The sequence below is a fragment of the Dipodomys merriami genome, unplaced genomic scaffold (assembly GCF_024711535.1).
Source record: "Dipodomys merriami isolate MVZ:Mamm:240054 unplaced genomic scaffold, mDipMer1.0.p SCAF_4, whole genome shotgun sequence".
Taxonomy (NCBI): Eukaryota; Metazoa; Chordata; class Mammalia; order Rodentia; family Heteromyidae; genus Dipodomys; species Dipodomys merriami.
The window spans coordinates 28,801,413-28,815,570 of NW_027205603.1; the positions used below are offsets into that span (position 1 = coordinate 28,801,413).

General features: G+C 39.0%; 1 protein-coding gene across 1 annotated transcript in view; it reads right to left on the reverse strand.

Moving 5' to 3' along the window:
• The window catches only part of Lypla1 (lysophospholipase 1), a 32,730-nt gene extending 32,426 nt beyond the window's left edge, over positions 1-304 (reverse strand). The window contains exon 1 of the mRNA XM_069990724.1: positions 127-304. Coding sequence (XP_069846825.1) covers positions 127-195 — 69 coding nt within the window. The 5' untranslated portion in view covers positions 196-304. The remainder of the gene's footprint in view (positions 1-126) is intronic.
• Positions 305-14,158: the final 13,854 nt, after the last annotated feature.

Here is a 14,158-nt window from a genome sequence, read left to right on the forward strand (position 1 = left end):
CTGACCCGCACGTACCCACCCGGGCAGGCAAGGGCGGGCGCTCCCGCCCTCCGGCCGCCCCCATCCCGGGCCTAGGACCGCGCAGGGCCCACTGGGCCCCTCCGAGCTCCAGTGGCCGCCACTCACCGCGGCGGTGGCCTTGCGGGCGGCGGGCACAACGGCGGGCAGCGGGGCGGACATGTTATTGCCGCACATCCACCGGCTCAGCAGACAGCGCGTCGGAAGCGGAAGGGAGAAGCGGGCGCCGGCCGCGGCCCAAGGGCGTGCGAGCGGCGGAGTCCCGGCCCCCGAGTCCCGGCCCGCCCCGCCGGGCGCGCGCTCAGGCGCGTGCGCGCCGACACGGCGCCGCGCCGCGGTCCGCCAGCTCTGCGCGTTCCTGGGGCCCGCCGCCCCTCCCCCGCGGCCGCCCTCGCGCGTCACAATGTGGTGGCTGCTCCCGGGGCCCCAGCTCGAGCGCGGCCCGAGCCGACCTGCGCCCGCCCTCCTCTCCCGAACTGCGCATGCTCGGGCCACGGAGGCGCGCGTCCACTACACCCAACCCCGAGTGCGCCTTCCCGCCCTTCCGCACCGGTGTACTGGACAGCCCCGGCGGGAACAGTCGAGCTTCTGCGGCGTTCCCATTTGGGGCTACGTCCGTGTGTGGACTAGGGCTTGATCCCGCCCCTCCTGCAAATCTTCCTTCGAAAAGCAAAACTCGCTGGAGTCACCGGGAATCCACTGGGTCCCTAAATTGATCGCCACTGCTTACTGGGTGGGTGTCGGTGGCTACAATAGGGATTTAATCACAGGACTGCACGCGTGGCTGCACCGCCTGAAAATGCACTTTATGGAATGCTTAGCATTCTTATTGCATGCATGATATGGAATGGGCAAGACATAGGAACACTAAAGCCAAAATGTGGTCTTGAGCAGGCTACAATTCCTGGCAGTAAGGGAAAGGCTACATGCCATCCTTGTACGGCATTGTTGTCGGACTGGGGAACAAAACACAAGAACAGAGCACAGTCCTCTTTGTCACACTGTGGCCGCAGTACCGAGAGTTCAGGTCTCCCTGAAACTACTTTCATCATTCCTGTCCTGGATTCCAGTAGCAAGAATTTTGGCACTCCCCCCCCCAAAAAAAAAGCTGCTTAATGGGCTGGGAAAGTGGCTCAGTGGTAGAGTGCTTGCCTTACATGAATGAGGCCCTGGGTTCGATTCCTCGGCACCACATAAGCAGAAAAAGCCAGAAGTGGCGCGGTGGCTCAAGTGGTAGAGTGCTAGCCTTGAGCTGAAGAGCTGAGGGACAGCGCCCAGGCCCAGAGCTCAGGCCCCACGACCAACCAAAAAAAACGTTACTTAAACTGATGTTAATTTATTCAAAGTGATAATAACAAAACTTGCTTTTCAAAATGAACTCCAGGAAATGGAAACAATAGATTTTTTTCTTTGTTGTTTTTCTGTTCTTTTCTTTTTATCTTGTTTGTTCGGCAGTCTTTGGGAGGGCAAAGGGAGGCACAGAAATGGAGGTTCAGAGGATGAACAAATGCAGCAGTAGTACTCACCAGAAACTATGTTGAAAATGAACTGTAGGGCTGGAAATGTGGCTTAGTGGTAGAGTGCTTGCCTAGCATGCATGAAATCCTGGATTCGATTCCTCAGCACCACATAAATAGAAAAAGCTGGAAAGTGGCACTGTGGCTCAAGTGGTAGAGTGCTAGCCTGAGCAAAAGAAGCTCAGGGACAGTGCCCAGGCCCTGAGTTCAAGCCCTAAGACTGGCCAAAAAAAAAAAAGGAAGGCAGGAAGAGAGGAAGGAAGGAAGGGAGGGAGGGAGGGAGGGAGGGAGGGAAGGAGGGAAGGGGAGAGAGAGAACTGTACAACTGGTGAGTGGGACAAACGGAAAAATTGGGAGAGAGTGAGGGAAGGGGTGACATTGTCCAAAACGAAGTGTACGCATTGCCTGACCTATGTAACTAACCCCTCTGTACATCACCTTTTTAATAATAATAATAATAATAAGGAAACTCACATAACTTGTGCCAGTACATTTATGTAAGGTTTTAAGTGATTTTATTGTAATGATATAAAAGAAAATGTCTTGAGTGCTTACTAAAAACATAACATTGTAGAAAAGTATTATGTGAAATGTTTTTCTACTTACATTTTTAAATTATCTTTAAGAAGTTGTAAAAAGGAGTTCCCATTTAACAAAGCAGTTCATGGATACAATACATCTTGATCAATGTCACTCCTTTCTACAGTCTCAATTATGTGAATTTTTAAAAGTGATTTAATATATAGAATTCCAGATGGCACCAATGATTCTAGTCAATTTACTCCATGTGAGGTAGTAGGAAAGTTCCTGCCTATCCAACCCAGTATCACTTGTCCTGTAGTGTTTGCCTGAGCCCTACATGTTCAAAGGAGCCTATTTTTACTGTTCTAAATCATCTCTCTCTTCCACAAGTAAGGGAATAAAGTAACTATAAAATTGTTTAAACAGGTGGACCCATTGCAACAATAAGATGTACAAGACATTATGCTGAAAAACGAACTTTACAACTTTGAAGGGCCAAGAAAGGATGGGAAGGGGAAACAAAGGAGGAGGAGGCAACAACGCTTGATAAAAAATGTACTAATTACCTTGCCCATGTAATTGTAACCCCTCTATACAGTAATTTCAAAATAAAAAAAACTGGAAAGAAAGGCAAAATTATTCTACAGACAATATGATTGTACTTTTAACTCACTAAGAAAATTCAGTAGTAGAGACACTTACTACTAAATCAATACACACACAAAAGAATGTTTTTCCTAGATACAAACTATCTCTAAGTTTAATCGAACAGAGGAAAAAATACAATAGAAAGTTAAATATATGTAGATAAGCATTGTGGTATGGTTGGTGTATAAGTGCATGTTTAGTCAATATATCTCAATGAGTTTGGAGCTAAAGAAATACCCAAGAAGTCATAAATATATCCACCACCTCCCCAAAACTTTCTCCACACACTTTTTATTATTGTAGGTTTTGTTTCTGGCTTTTGTTTTGTTTTTGTAAGAACACAACAGAAAGTCAATGTTTGAGTATTTTAAGTCTTCCATATAGTATTGTTAGAGGCACTATGCCATGTAGGATATCTCCAGAATTTATTAGTCTTGCAGAAGTGGAACTTTGTACCTTTTAACCATCACCTCCCCATTTCTCCTTTTCCTCAGCTTCTGGCAAGCATCATTCTGCTCTCTGCTTATGTGATCTTGATTATTTTAGATTCCGCATGTAAGCTAAATTATATCTTTCTGTGTCTGGCTTATTTCACTTAACAGGATATCCTCTTAAGTCCTTCCACTTTGTCTCCAATGGCAAGATCTCCTTCATTTTATAAGGCTACACAAGCCTGGTGGCTCATATCTGTAATCCTAGCTACTCAGGAAGCTGAGATCCTTGCTAGAAATGGAGCTGTGACTCAAATAGTAGAGTGCCAGCCTTGAGCTAAGCAAGAGCACAAAGCCTTGAGTTCAGGTTCTACTACTGGCGCGTGCACACGCGCGCGCGTGCACACACACACACACACACACACGACTGGATAATATTCCATATAGTATATATGTTACAGTTTATCTGTTGATGAACATTTAGTTTACTTCCTTATCTTGGCTGTTATGAACAATAGTACAATATGGGAGTGCAGACATTTCTTTAAGTTAATGATTTTAATTCCTTCAGATGGATGTCCAGAATTTGTATAACAGTTCTGGGTTGTTTTTTGTTGTTGTTGTTGTTTGGGGTTTTGTTGTTGTTGTTGTTGGTCATGGGGTTTGAACTCTGGGCCTGGGCGCTGTCCCTGAGCGATTCAGCTCAAGGCTAGCGTTCCTCCACTTGAGCCCCAGAGCCACTTCCAGTTTTCTGGTGGTTAATTGGAGATAAGAATTTCATGGACTTTCCTGCCCAGTCTGGCTTTGAACCTTGATCCTCATATCTCAGCCTCCTGAGTAGCTAGGAATATAGGCATGAGCCACAAGCGTCCAGCTTAAGGTTTTTCTTTTTTTTAAGGAACTCTATACTGTTTTCCAAAATGAAAAGGAAACACCAATTTGCATTGCTATTGTCTGTCCAAAGTTTCCCTATTCCTTACCTTCCTGCCAAGACTTGTTATCACTTGCTTTTTTTGGTAACTGAAATTATCTTTTTAATTTATCAAAGCATCTTCACATGCTCCTTTCATTTAAACCATTAATTATCCTACATGTTAAAAAGTTATGTAAGTTAATAATATTGTTTTCTTTCTATCTCAAGTTCATTCCTATACTTGGGTTTAAAATAAATTGCAGAATGATAAAAAGACTTAAAATAACTTAGAACAAATGGGCGTGCTGTGCTTTAGAATCAGTATTTGACCTGTATAGTGAAATAATGATTATGAAACTCTTGTGACAGTATTGGGAAAATATTTCTGTACCACAAAAAGGGAGAATGCCCTTGACCAGAATCTCCAAACACAGGAAATCATGACAGAAATGTCAAGGTGATACAATAGGGGAACACACTGTGATTGTTAAGGGACTAAGCATTACAAGAGGTACATATACTCTTTCTTCAGGTGGAATCCAAGAAGTAGCATAAATGGCAGGAACTTCTACCCCCCCTTGATCATGTTACTTCTTCTGCACCTGATTCCTCGATAACCTGTCCTCTGCTTAGTCCCAGCTTTCGCTTTCTATGTCTGGGTTGGTTTTTTTGCCCTACACCATTGTTGCATAGGACACTTAATAGTTACCTAATAAAATGCCTGGAATTAATTGATGAATGACTAGAGAGCCTTTACTGTATGGATGTAATAAGAGAGAAGACTTTAGACCATTTTAAACATTTACTTCAAACTCCAGAATATTTGTAGTTAGCTATTGGGCATGATTATGACCTGCACTTGATATAAAATGTGTCACATACATTGTGTCATTTATTCCTCACATTACCCTAGTACCAGGTATTATCTCCATCCCAGCCTTCACTGGAAAAAGGTTAATGTCCAGAATAATGGAAGAGTTCCAAAAGTTAGCTAACAAACAACAGTAAAATAGTAAATGGACAAATAATAGATTCAAAAGAAGAAATACAAATGACAAATGAATACATGAAGAAATTTTCCACTTCCTAAGTCAGAAAGGAAGTGCAAGTCAGTATTATACTGAGTTTCTATCTCACCTAAGTCATAATGACACCTATAAAGAAAACTAAGTATAGTAGGATTCAGGAAAGAAAGGAAACATTATGTGCTATTAGTGGGGATGTAAAAAAATTAACTCATTGACTATGGAAATCAATTTGGAAATTCCTTTAAAAAATGAGGATCTCGGTATACCACTCCTAGCTATATATCTGAGGGAATGTAAATTAGCATACAATAGAGATACCTACACATACATGTATATGACAGCACTATCCACAATGGCCAGACTATAGAATCAGCCTAGGTGCTTATTAAATAATGGAGGATAATGTGGGTTATATATGTATATATATATACATATATATATATGCATACAATGAAGTATTACTTAGCCATGAAAAAATAAATTATATTATTCATTGGAAAATGGGTGAAAATGGAGATCATCATGTTCAGCAAAATGAGCCTGATTGAGAAAGATAAATATCACATTTTGTCTAATTTGCGGAACTTGGGCTGGAGGTATGGTAGTCATAGGCCATCAGATGTAAGTTTGCCCCCAAGGCCTTGACAGCTTTCCAGGGACTATTCTTTGCTGTGGTCTTTCGGTGCTTGCTATACAAATAGACTCCCAGTATCTTGGAAGTGCAAAGACACACTGCATATTCCACACAGCCTTTGACCTCCTCAGTGATGCATTCAGTACCAGACATCATGACTAATGTTTCTTTTGATAATGGTCATTTCAACTGGCATGTAATGGTGATGGTACTTCATTGTTGTATTGCTTTTCATACCCTTGATGATACTGAACATCTTTTTCATTTTCCCTTTAGTCATTTAATGTCATTGTTTTTAATGCTGGGGATCCAACTCAGTGTTGTTGTGCATCCTTAGCAGCACTTCCAGTTCTTTCAAGAAATATCTATGCAAACACAACAAATCAAGGAAAGGTTGGACAAATGGGATTGCATGAAATTGCAGAGCTTCTGCCTGGCAAAGGACATAGCTAGCAAGATCAATAGAAAGCCCACAGATTGGGAGAAGAGCTTCACTAACCATACAACAGACAAGGGTCTCATATCTAAAATATACCTGGAACTCAAAAAATTAAATCCCCCCAACAACAAATCTTCAAAGAAACAACTGCCCAATAAATAAGTGGGCTAAAGACTTAAATAGAAACTTCTCTTAAGAGGAAAGAAGTATGGCCAATAGACACATGAAGAAATGCTCAACCTCCCTAGCCATAAAAGAAATGCAAATCAAAACAACACTGTGATACCACCTCACCCCAGTTAGAATGGCTATAATCAAGAACTCTAATAACAACAGATGCTGGAGGGGATGTGGACAGAAGGGAACCTTACTGCATTGTTGGTGGAAGTGTAAACTTTTTCAACCACTTTGGAAAGCAGTATGGAGGTTCCTCAAAAGACTCCACATACAGCTCCCCTATGACCCAGCAATCCCATTTTTGGGCATTTACCCAAATGTTCACAAGACCACACGAAAGCTACCAGCACAACTATGTTTATTGCAGCATTATTTGCTATAGCTAAGATACGGAACCAACCCAGAAGCCCCTCAGTAGAGGAATGGATCAAGAAAATGTGGTATATATACACAATGGAATTCTATGCCTCCATCAGAAAGAATGACATTGCCCCATTTGTTAGGAAATGGAAAGGCTTGGAAAAAATTATATTAAGTGAAGTAAGCCAGGCCCAAAGAAACATAGGTCCCATGGTTTCCCTTATTTGCAATATCTAGTATGTGTCTGAATCAAGCAGAAAAGGTCAGATAAGTTGATGTTAGGGAAATGAACCCTAAGATATGTATTCAAATTTTTTTTTCTTTCATGCGATTGTGTCTGAGTCAAGCAGAAAAGGTCAGATAAGTTGATGTTAGGGAAATGAACCCTAAGATATGTATTCAAATGTTTTTTTTCTTTCATGCGATTGTTTCTAGCACATTTATAAGATTATTTCTTTGTTGCTTTGTATGTCCCTCCCCCACGGTATAACCTCTGCTTTCACTGTATTTGATGTCAGTATAATTTGTGGAGGGGAAGGGAAAAAACAAATCGTTTAAATAGGGATACAGGTGGAAACATTGCAACAATGAGATGTACAAGTCATTATGTCGAAAACAAACTTTACAACTTTGGTGGGGGGGAGGAGGGAGGGGAAGCGGAGAGGATTTGGTGGGGGGGCCGGGGGGAGGTTGGGAAGGGATGGGAAGGGGAAACAAAGAAGGAGGCTACAATGCTTGATAAGAAATGTACTCATTATCTTGCCCATGTAATTGTAACCCCTCTGTACGGTATTTTCACAATAAAAAAATAAAAAAGAAATAAAAAAAGAAATTATGCATATCCTTTACACAATTTTTATTTTTTCTTTTTAGTTTGATGTGATCTCACCTGTTTACTCTTGTTTTTGTTGGCTGTGCTTTAATGCCATATCCAAAATAGCATTGACAAGACAGTCAAAGAACATCTATATATTTCTAAGCTCTAAGCTTACATTTAGAATTTGGTACTTTCAGTAGATCTTTGTGCACAATATAAGGGCTCAATTTTATTATTTTGTATGTGGATGTCCAGTTTCTCTAATACCCTTTTGTCAAAGAGAATGTCCTTTCTCCATTATGTACTTGTGGTCAAAAATTGGTTGACTTAGAGACAAAGACAAGAACCACATGACCATCTCAATAGTTGTAGGAAAAACATTCCACGAAATCTAACATCTATTCATGTTAAAAAGCTTTGCAGAAGCTAGGTAGAAGGAACAGTCTTTAAAAAAAAATATATGACAGACCAATAGTCAACATCATACTGAATGGAGAAAAACTAAGACCTTTTGCCCTAAAATCAGGAACAAAGCAAGGACGCCCACTCTCTTCACTCCTCTTCAATATAATTCTGGAATTCTTAGCCAGAGAAGTAAGGCAAGAAAAGGATATAAAAGAGATTCACATATGGAAAGAAGAAATCTAGCTATCCCTGTTTGCAGATGACCTGATCTTCTACCTAAAGGATCAAAAAATCTGTATCTCCAAGCTCCTACAGCTGATCAACCACTTTGGCAAAGTAACAGGATACAAAATTAACACACAAAAGTCAGTAGCCTTTCTGTATGCCAAGAATGTATAAGCAAGAAGGGAAATCATGAAAATAACTCCATTTGCAATAGCCTCAAAAAAATCCTAGGCATTAACCTAACTAAAGACTTAAAAGATCTTTATAGTGAAAACTGTAAATAGTAAAAACTGCAAAACACTTTCCATACTCATGGATAGATAGAATCAATGTTGTAAAAATAGCCATACTGACAAAAATGATATACAAATTCAATGTAATCTCCATCAAAATTCCAATGACATTATTTACTGAGATAGAGAAAACAATCTAAAATTTCATATGGAACAATGACCTAGAATAGCCAAAGCAATTATAGGGGGAAAAAAAAACAATGAGAGTAGCGTATCACAATATCAGACTTCAAACTCTACTAAAGAGCCACAAAAAAAAAAAAATCTTGGTGTTGGCACAAAAAATAGACCCAAAGATCAATGGAACAGATTAGAAGACCTAGAAATAAAATAATACACTTACAGTTATCTGATATTTAACAAGGGAGCCGAAGACATACAGTGGGGAAAAATAGCCTCTTCAAGAATTAGTGTTGAAAAAACTGGGCAGCCACCTGCCGAAAACTAAAAGTGTATCTGTGCTTGTCAACATGCACCAACATCAATTCAAAGTAGATCAAAGACCTCAATGTCGGACCCGAAACTACTGCAAGAGACTGTAAGAGAAACATTAGAATTTACAGGTATAGGCAGAAACTTCTTGGATAGAGTCTCAAGTCCAACAGGAGAGAAACTCAACAAGTGAGACTACATCAAACAAAAAGTTTCTGCACAGAAAAGAATATAGTTACTAAACTAGAAAGACAACTAACCAGTTGGAAAATAGATTTTTACCAGCAATACATCTGACAAAGACCTAATAACCAATATATACAAGGAACTAAAGAAACTAACCCCTCCCAAATCTAACAAATCAATCACTAAATTGAGAAGGGAGCTAAGGAGAGACTTTTCAGAAGAGTTAAGAATGTCAAAGAAACACACAAGGAAATTCTCATCATTTCTGGCCATAAAGGAAATGAAAATCAAAGCAACTCTGAGATTCCATCTCACCCCAATTATATTGGCCAACATTGTGAATTCAAAAAACTACAAATGTTGGGGCTGGGAAGTTGGCTCAGTGGTAGAGCACTTGCCTTGCATGCTCGAGGCCCTGGGTTCGATTCCTCAGCACCACATAAGAAAAAAAAAGCCGGAAGTGGCGCTGTGGCTCAAGTGGTAGAGCGCTAGCCTTGAGCTGAAGAGCTGAGGGACAGCGCCCAGGCCCAGAGTTCAGGCCCCATGACCGGACCCCCAAAAAACAACAAATGTTGGTAGGGATGTGGGGAAAATGGAACCTTACTGCACTGTTGGTGGGAATGTAAACTAGTACAACCACTTTGGAAAGCTGTCTACAGGTTCCTCAAAAACTAAACATAGACCTTTCCTATGATCCAGCCATACCACTCCTAGACTTCTACCCTGAACACCATGGGCAAAATATAAGAACACCTGCACATCCATGTTAATTGTTGTACTATTCACAATAGCTAAGGTATGGAAATGACCCAGATGCCCCACAACAGATGTGGAGAACCAAAAATTGTCCTACCTATATACAATGAAATTTTACACAACCATTAGAAAGAATAAAACAATGTCATTTGCAGGGAAATGGATGTAACTAGAGCATATCATATTAAGTGAGGCAAGCCAAGATCAGAGAGACAAATGGCACATCTTCTCTTTGATATGCGGACATTAGATCTAAAATGCACTGGAATATGACAAATTATACAGGATTCTAAATACACACAGTGAGACCAAAACAGGATACTCTTAGGAGAGAACCACAAAGGCACAATGCCTAAGCACTTCTTGACATTTATATAAAATAATGTACATACTGAAATGAAATCCCAATAATTTTTAGTTTTTGATGAGTCTATCTTCTTTACCTTATATATAGTGTGTTTACTTATATGTCTTTAGAGAGGGGGTGGGCACAGAACTCAGAAAAAAAGTGAAAAAGTGCATCAGTGGAGCTCACGGACATTGATGAAAGTAAATCATATAACTTGAGGTGGAGACAGAAGGGAGGGACTAGAGAGAATGAGGGAACAGAAGACATTGTACAAAAGGACATGCACTCATCTGAATCATGTAAACGTAACCCCTCTGCACATCACCTCTATTATAACAGTAAATATTAAAAATTGGTTAACTTTTATGCATGAATTTATTTCTGGGATCTCAAGCATCACTGATTTGTCCATTTTTATCCTAGTACTGTACTGTTTTGATAACTACAGTTTGCAATATAACTTGAAATCAGGTTGTTAACCATCTTTTGTGGTTGCACATAAATCTTAGGATAGTTTTTTTTATTTCTATACAAATGTTCCATTGGCTTTTTAATAAGCATTGCATTAAATCTGTAGATTGTTTTCGGTAGGATGAACATTTTAACAATAATCCTTCCAGTTCACGAATATAGGACATCTTTCCATTTCAGTTTGCCAGGTTTCCGTAAACAGATTTTTCATCTCCTTGGTTAAATTTTCTCCTATTTTGTTTTTGATGCTATTGTAAATTGTATTGCTCTCTTCATTTCTTTTCCATATAGTTTGGTGTTAGTGGGTATTAATTCAACTAATTTTTCTATGTTCATTTAATATCTTACATATTAGTACATTTATAAGTTCTAACAATTTTCTTAATAGAGACTATGTGTAAGAGGCATTTGCAGAGATGCTTTTGCTTTACATAAGTAAAGCTTGAATGTGTTACATGAAGAAAAATATGCTATTAAGGAAAAGATAGCTGGATCAGAAGATAAAATATTATTAGTTTATCAATTTTTTCAGAATTAATCTAATGCAATGCAACCATCATTACAATCCCAATAGATTATATTCCAATTAAAAAGTTATGCTTTAAAAAAAAAGTTATGTTTTACCTGTCTACTTGAGAGGGTGATATCAGAAAGATCTGTTTATGAATTCAAATTTCTCAATATTCTTTAATAGTTTATCCTTTTGTATTTAAGAAAATTTTGCTTAACATGATAATCACTAAAATTTCTTTAAAATTCATTCCATATACAATTTTTCTCTCATATTTGGTATATATCATGATTCATTTTGAAGTAATAATTCCACAGTAAATTCCACAGTAAATAATAATCAGTTATTTTTCTTTTTTCCCTACATAACTATCTAAAATCCCAAAGACTGGTAGCAAATTTGCCCTGGCCCACAAGATCAGCTTCCTGAGTATGTCTCCAAAAATGGTTGGTGATAACAGACCTTATTTGAAAAACAAACTAAAAGCAAAAGGAACACGAGCTTGAGACCAATTGTTCAAAAGGAGGAGGCAACAATGCTTGATAAGAAATGTACTTATTACCTTGCTCATGTAATTGTAACCCCTCTGTACGGTATTTTCACAATTAAACTTATTAATAAAAAAAAAGAAAGAAAAGAAAAAAAAGAGACCAATTGTTCAATATCCAGCATGGCCAAAATAAAAAATAAAAAAAGATTGGTGGTGACATTTCCATCTCCATAGAGATAGAAAGTACAGTGGAGAATTGGGAAGGATTTTGAAGGAAATAGGGTGCAGCCAAACAAGCAAGTGGAGTAACCTTGAGGCCTTGAGTTCAAATCCCAGAACTACTAAACTGTAAACATTAATTACTTTTCATTCTACTATCTCTTAAGCCTTGGTAACCTCTACTTCCACAAATTTGTTTTTTCTAGATATTTCCCGTAAATAGCTTCAATTTTTATGCTGTTACTAGGGTTTGATCTTAGGACCTCATGTTTACTCTGCTGGCATTCAACCACTTATGTCATGCTTCCAGTCCAGTTTTTTCTGGTTATTTGGAGATGGCATCTCATGAGTTTTCTTACCTAGATTAACTTTGAACTACAGTCCTGCAGACCATAGCTTTTTGAGTAGTTAGGATTACAGGGGTAAACCACCAACAGTCAGACAAATAAGGTTTTTAAAATCTGGCTGTTTCACTTCTTAGCATATGTGTTAAAAATGTATTCATATTGTAGCACATCCCCAAATCTATTCATTTTTATGATTGATAATATTCCACTGTATGCATGTATCTATCCACGTATGCTTGTATTTATTTAACACAAATAGTCATATCTGCTTTAATCACTGCTATAAATATTTCTGGATAGTTAACAGTTGTCTATGATGTATATATATATATATGTATATATATGTCTCTTTGGTTTCACTTATTCTTTGTAGAATTATTTCATTTTCTTGATTATGTCTACTAATATTTTCCATCAAATTTGGGGAATTTTCAGTAGTCAATATTTTTTTGCTCCTTTCTTTTCTCCTCTCCTTTTGGTATTTCCATGTTGCTGTGTTTAGTGGGACTAATACTTCTCTAAGTCTCTGTTCATTGTTCTTCATTTCTTTCTCTTTTCCTCATACTGCAAAATCTCTATTAATTTATATGAAAGTCTGACAGTTTGTTCATCTGCCAGCTAAACATACTAGATTTCCTTCTAGTGAAATCTTGTGGAGAATGATTTTTCAGCTGTACATTTAATTTTTTTAAGAACATGCTTTCTCTTTTTCTCTCTCTTTCTCTCTTTAATATGGATAGGCCAAGATTTTTGCAAATCAAAATATGCTTCTTTTTTTTGGGGGGGGGGGTCCGGTCGTGGGGCCTGAACTCTGGGCCTGGGCGCTGTCCCTCAGCTCTTCAGCTCAAGGCTAGCGCTCTACCACTTGAGCCACTGTGCCACTTCCGGCTTTTTTCTTTTTGCTTATGTGGTGCTGAGGAATTGAACCCAGGGATTCATATATGCAAGTCAAGCGCTCTACCACTGAGACACCTTCCCAGCTCCTGCTTCTTTCTTATATCATACACTTTAAAAATTTGTAGCTTCAGCTGGGTGCCAGTGGCTCATGCTTTGTAATCTACTCAGGAGGCTGAGATCTGAGAATCATGGTTCAACGCCAGCCCTGGCAGGAAAGTCCGTGAGACTCTTATCTCCAATAAACCACCAGAAAACCAGAAGTGATGCTGTGACTCAAGTGGTAGAGCTCTAGCCTTGATTTGAATTGCTCAGAGACAGTGCCCAGGCCCAGAGTTCAAGCTCCCAAACACATGCGTGCACATGCACACACACACACACACACGCACACACACACACACACACACACACACAATTTGTATCTTCCACCCTGTTCCAAAGCCACTTGCATAGTCTAAGATTTATTATAGCAACATTACACTTTCTGATGCCAAAATCTGTATTCATTTGCTAAAGCTCTTATAACAAAGTATTGCAGATATAAACAACAGAAATTGTTTTCTTACAATTCTGCAGTTTGGTAGTTTGAGAGCAGGTGCTAGGAAAGATTGGTTGTTTCTGAAGGAAGTGCCTCCATTGGCTTATAAATGGCTGTTCTTTCTGTGTCTTCATATTGCCTTCCCTCTATACAACTCTTGTGTTCAAATAATCTATTCTCTTTTTCTTGCTATTATAAAGGTGATATACAGAGGAGTTACAGTTTCATAAATCATGTAATGAGTATATTTGTATTTGTACAATATCACCCCTTCCTGCTCTCTCCCATAATTTTTCCCTTCTGTCCCCACCCACAAGTTTTATAGTTCATTTTCAACATAGTGTCTGTTAGTACCATTGCCACATAAATAATCTGTTCTAATAAGGTCAAAAGGGGATGAGAACATGGCTCAAGTGGTAGAACACTAGCACAAGTACAAGGTCCTAAATTCAAACACCAGGACCTAAAATAATAATTATTATTTTGCACTATAGCCTATCCTAATGATACCATTTTAATATAACTACCTCATTAAAGA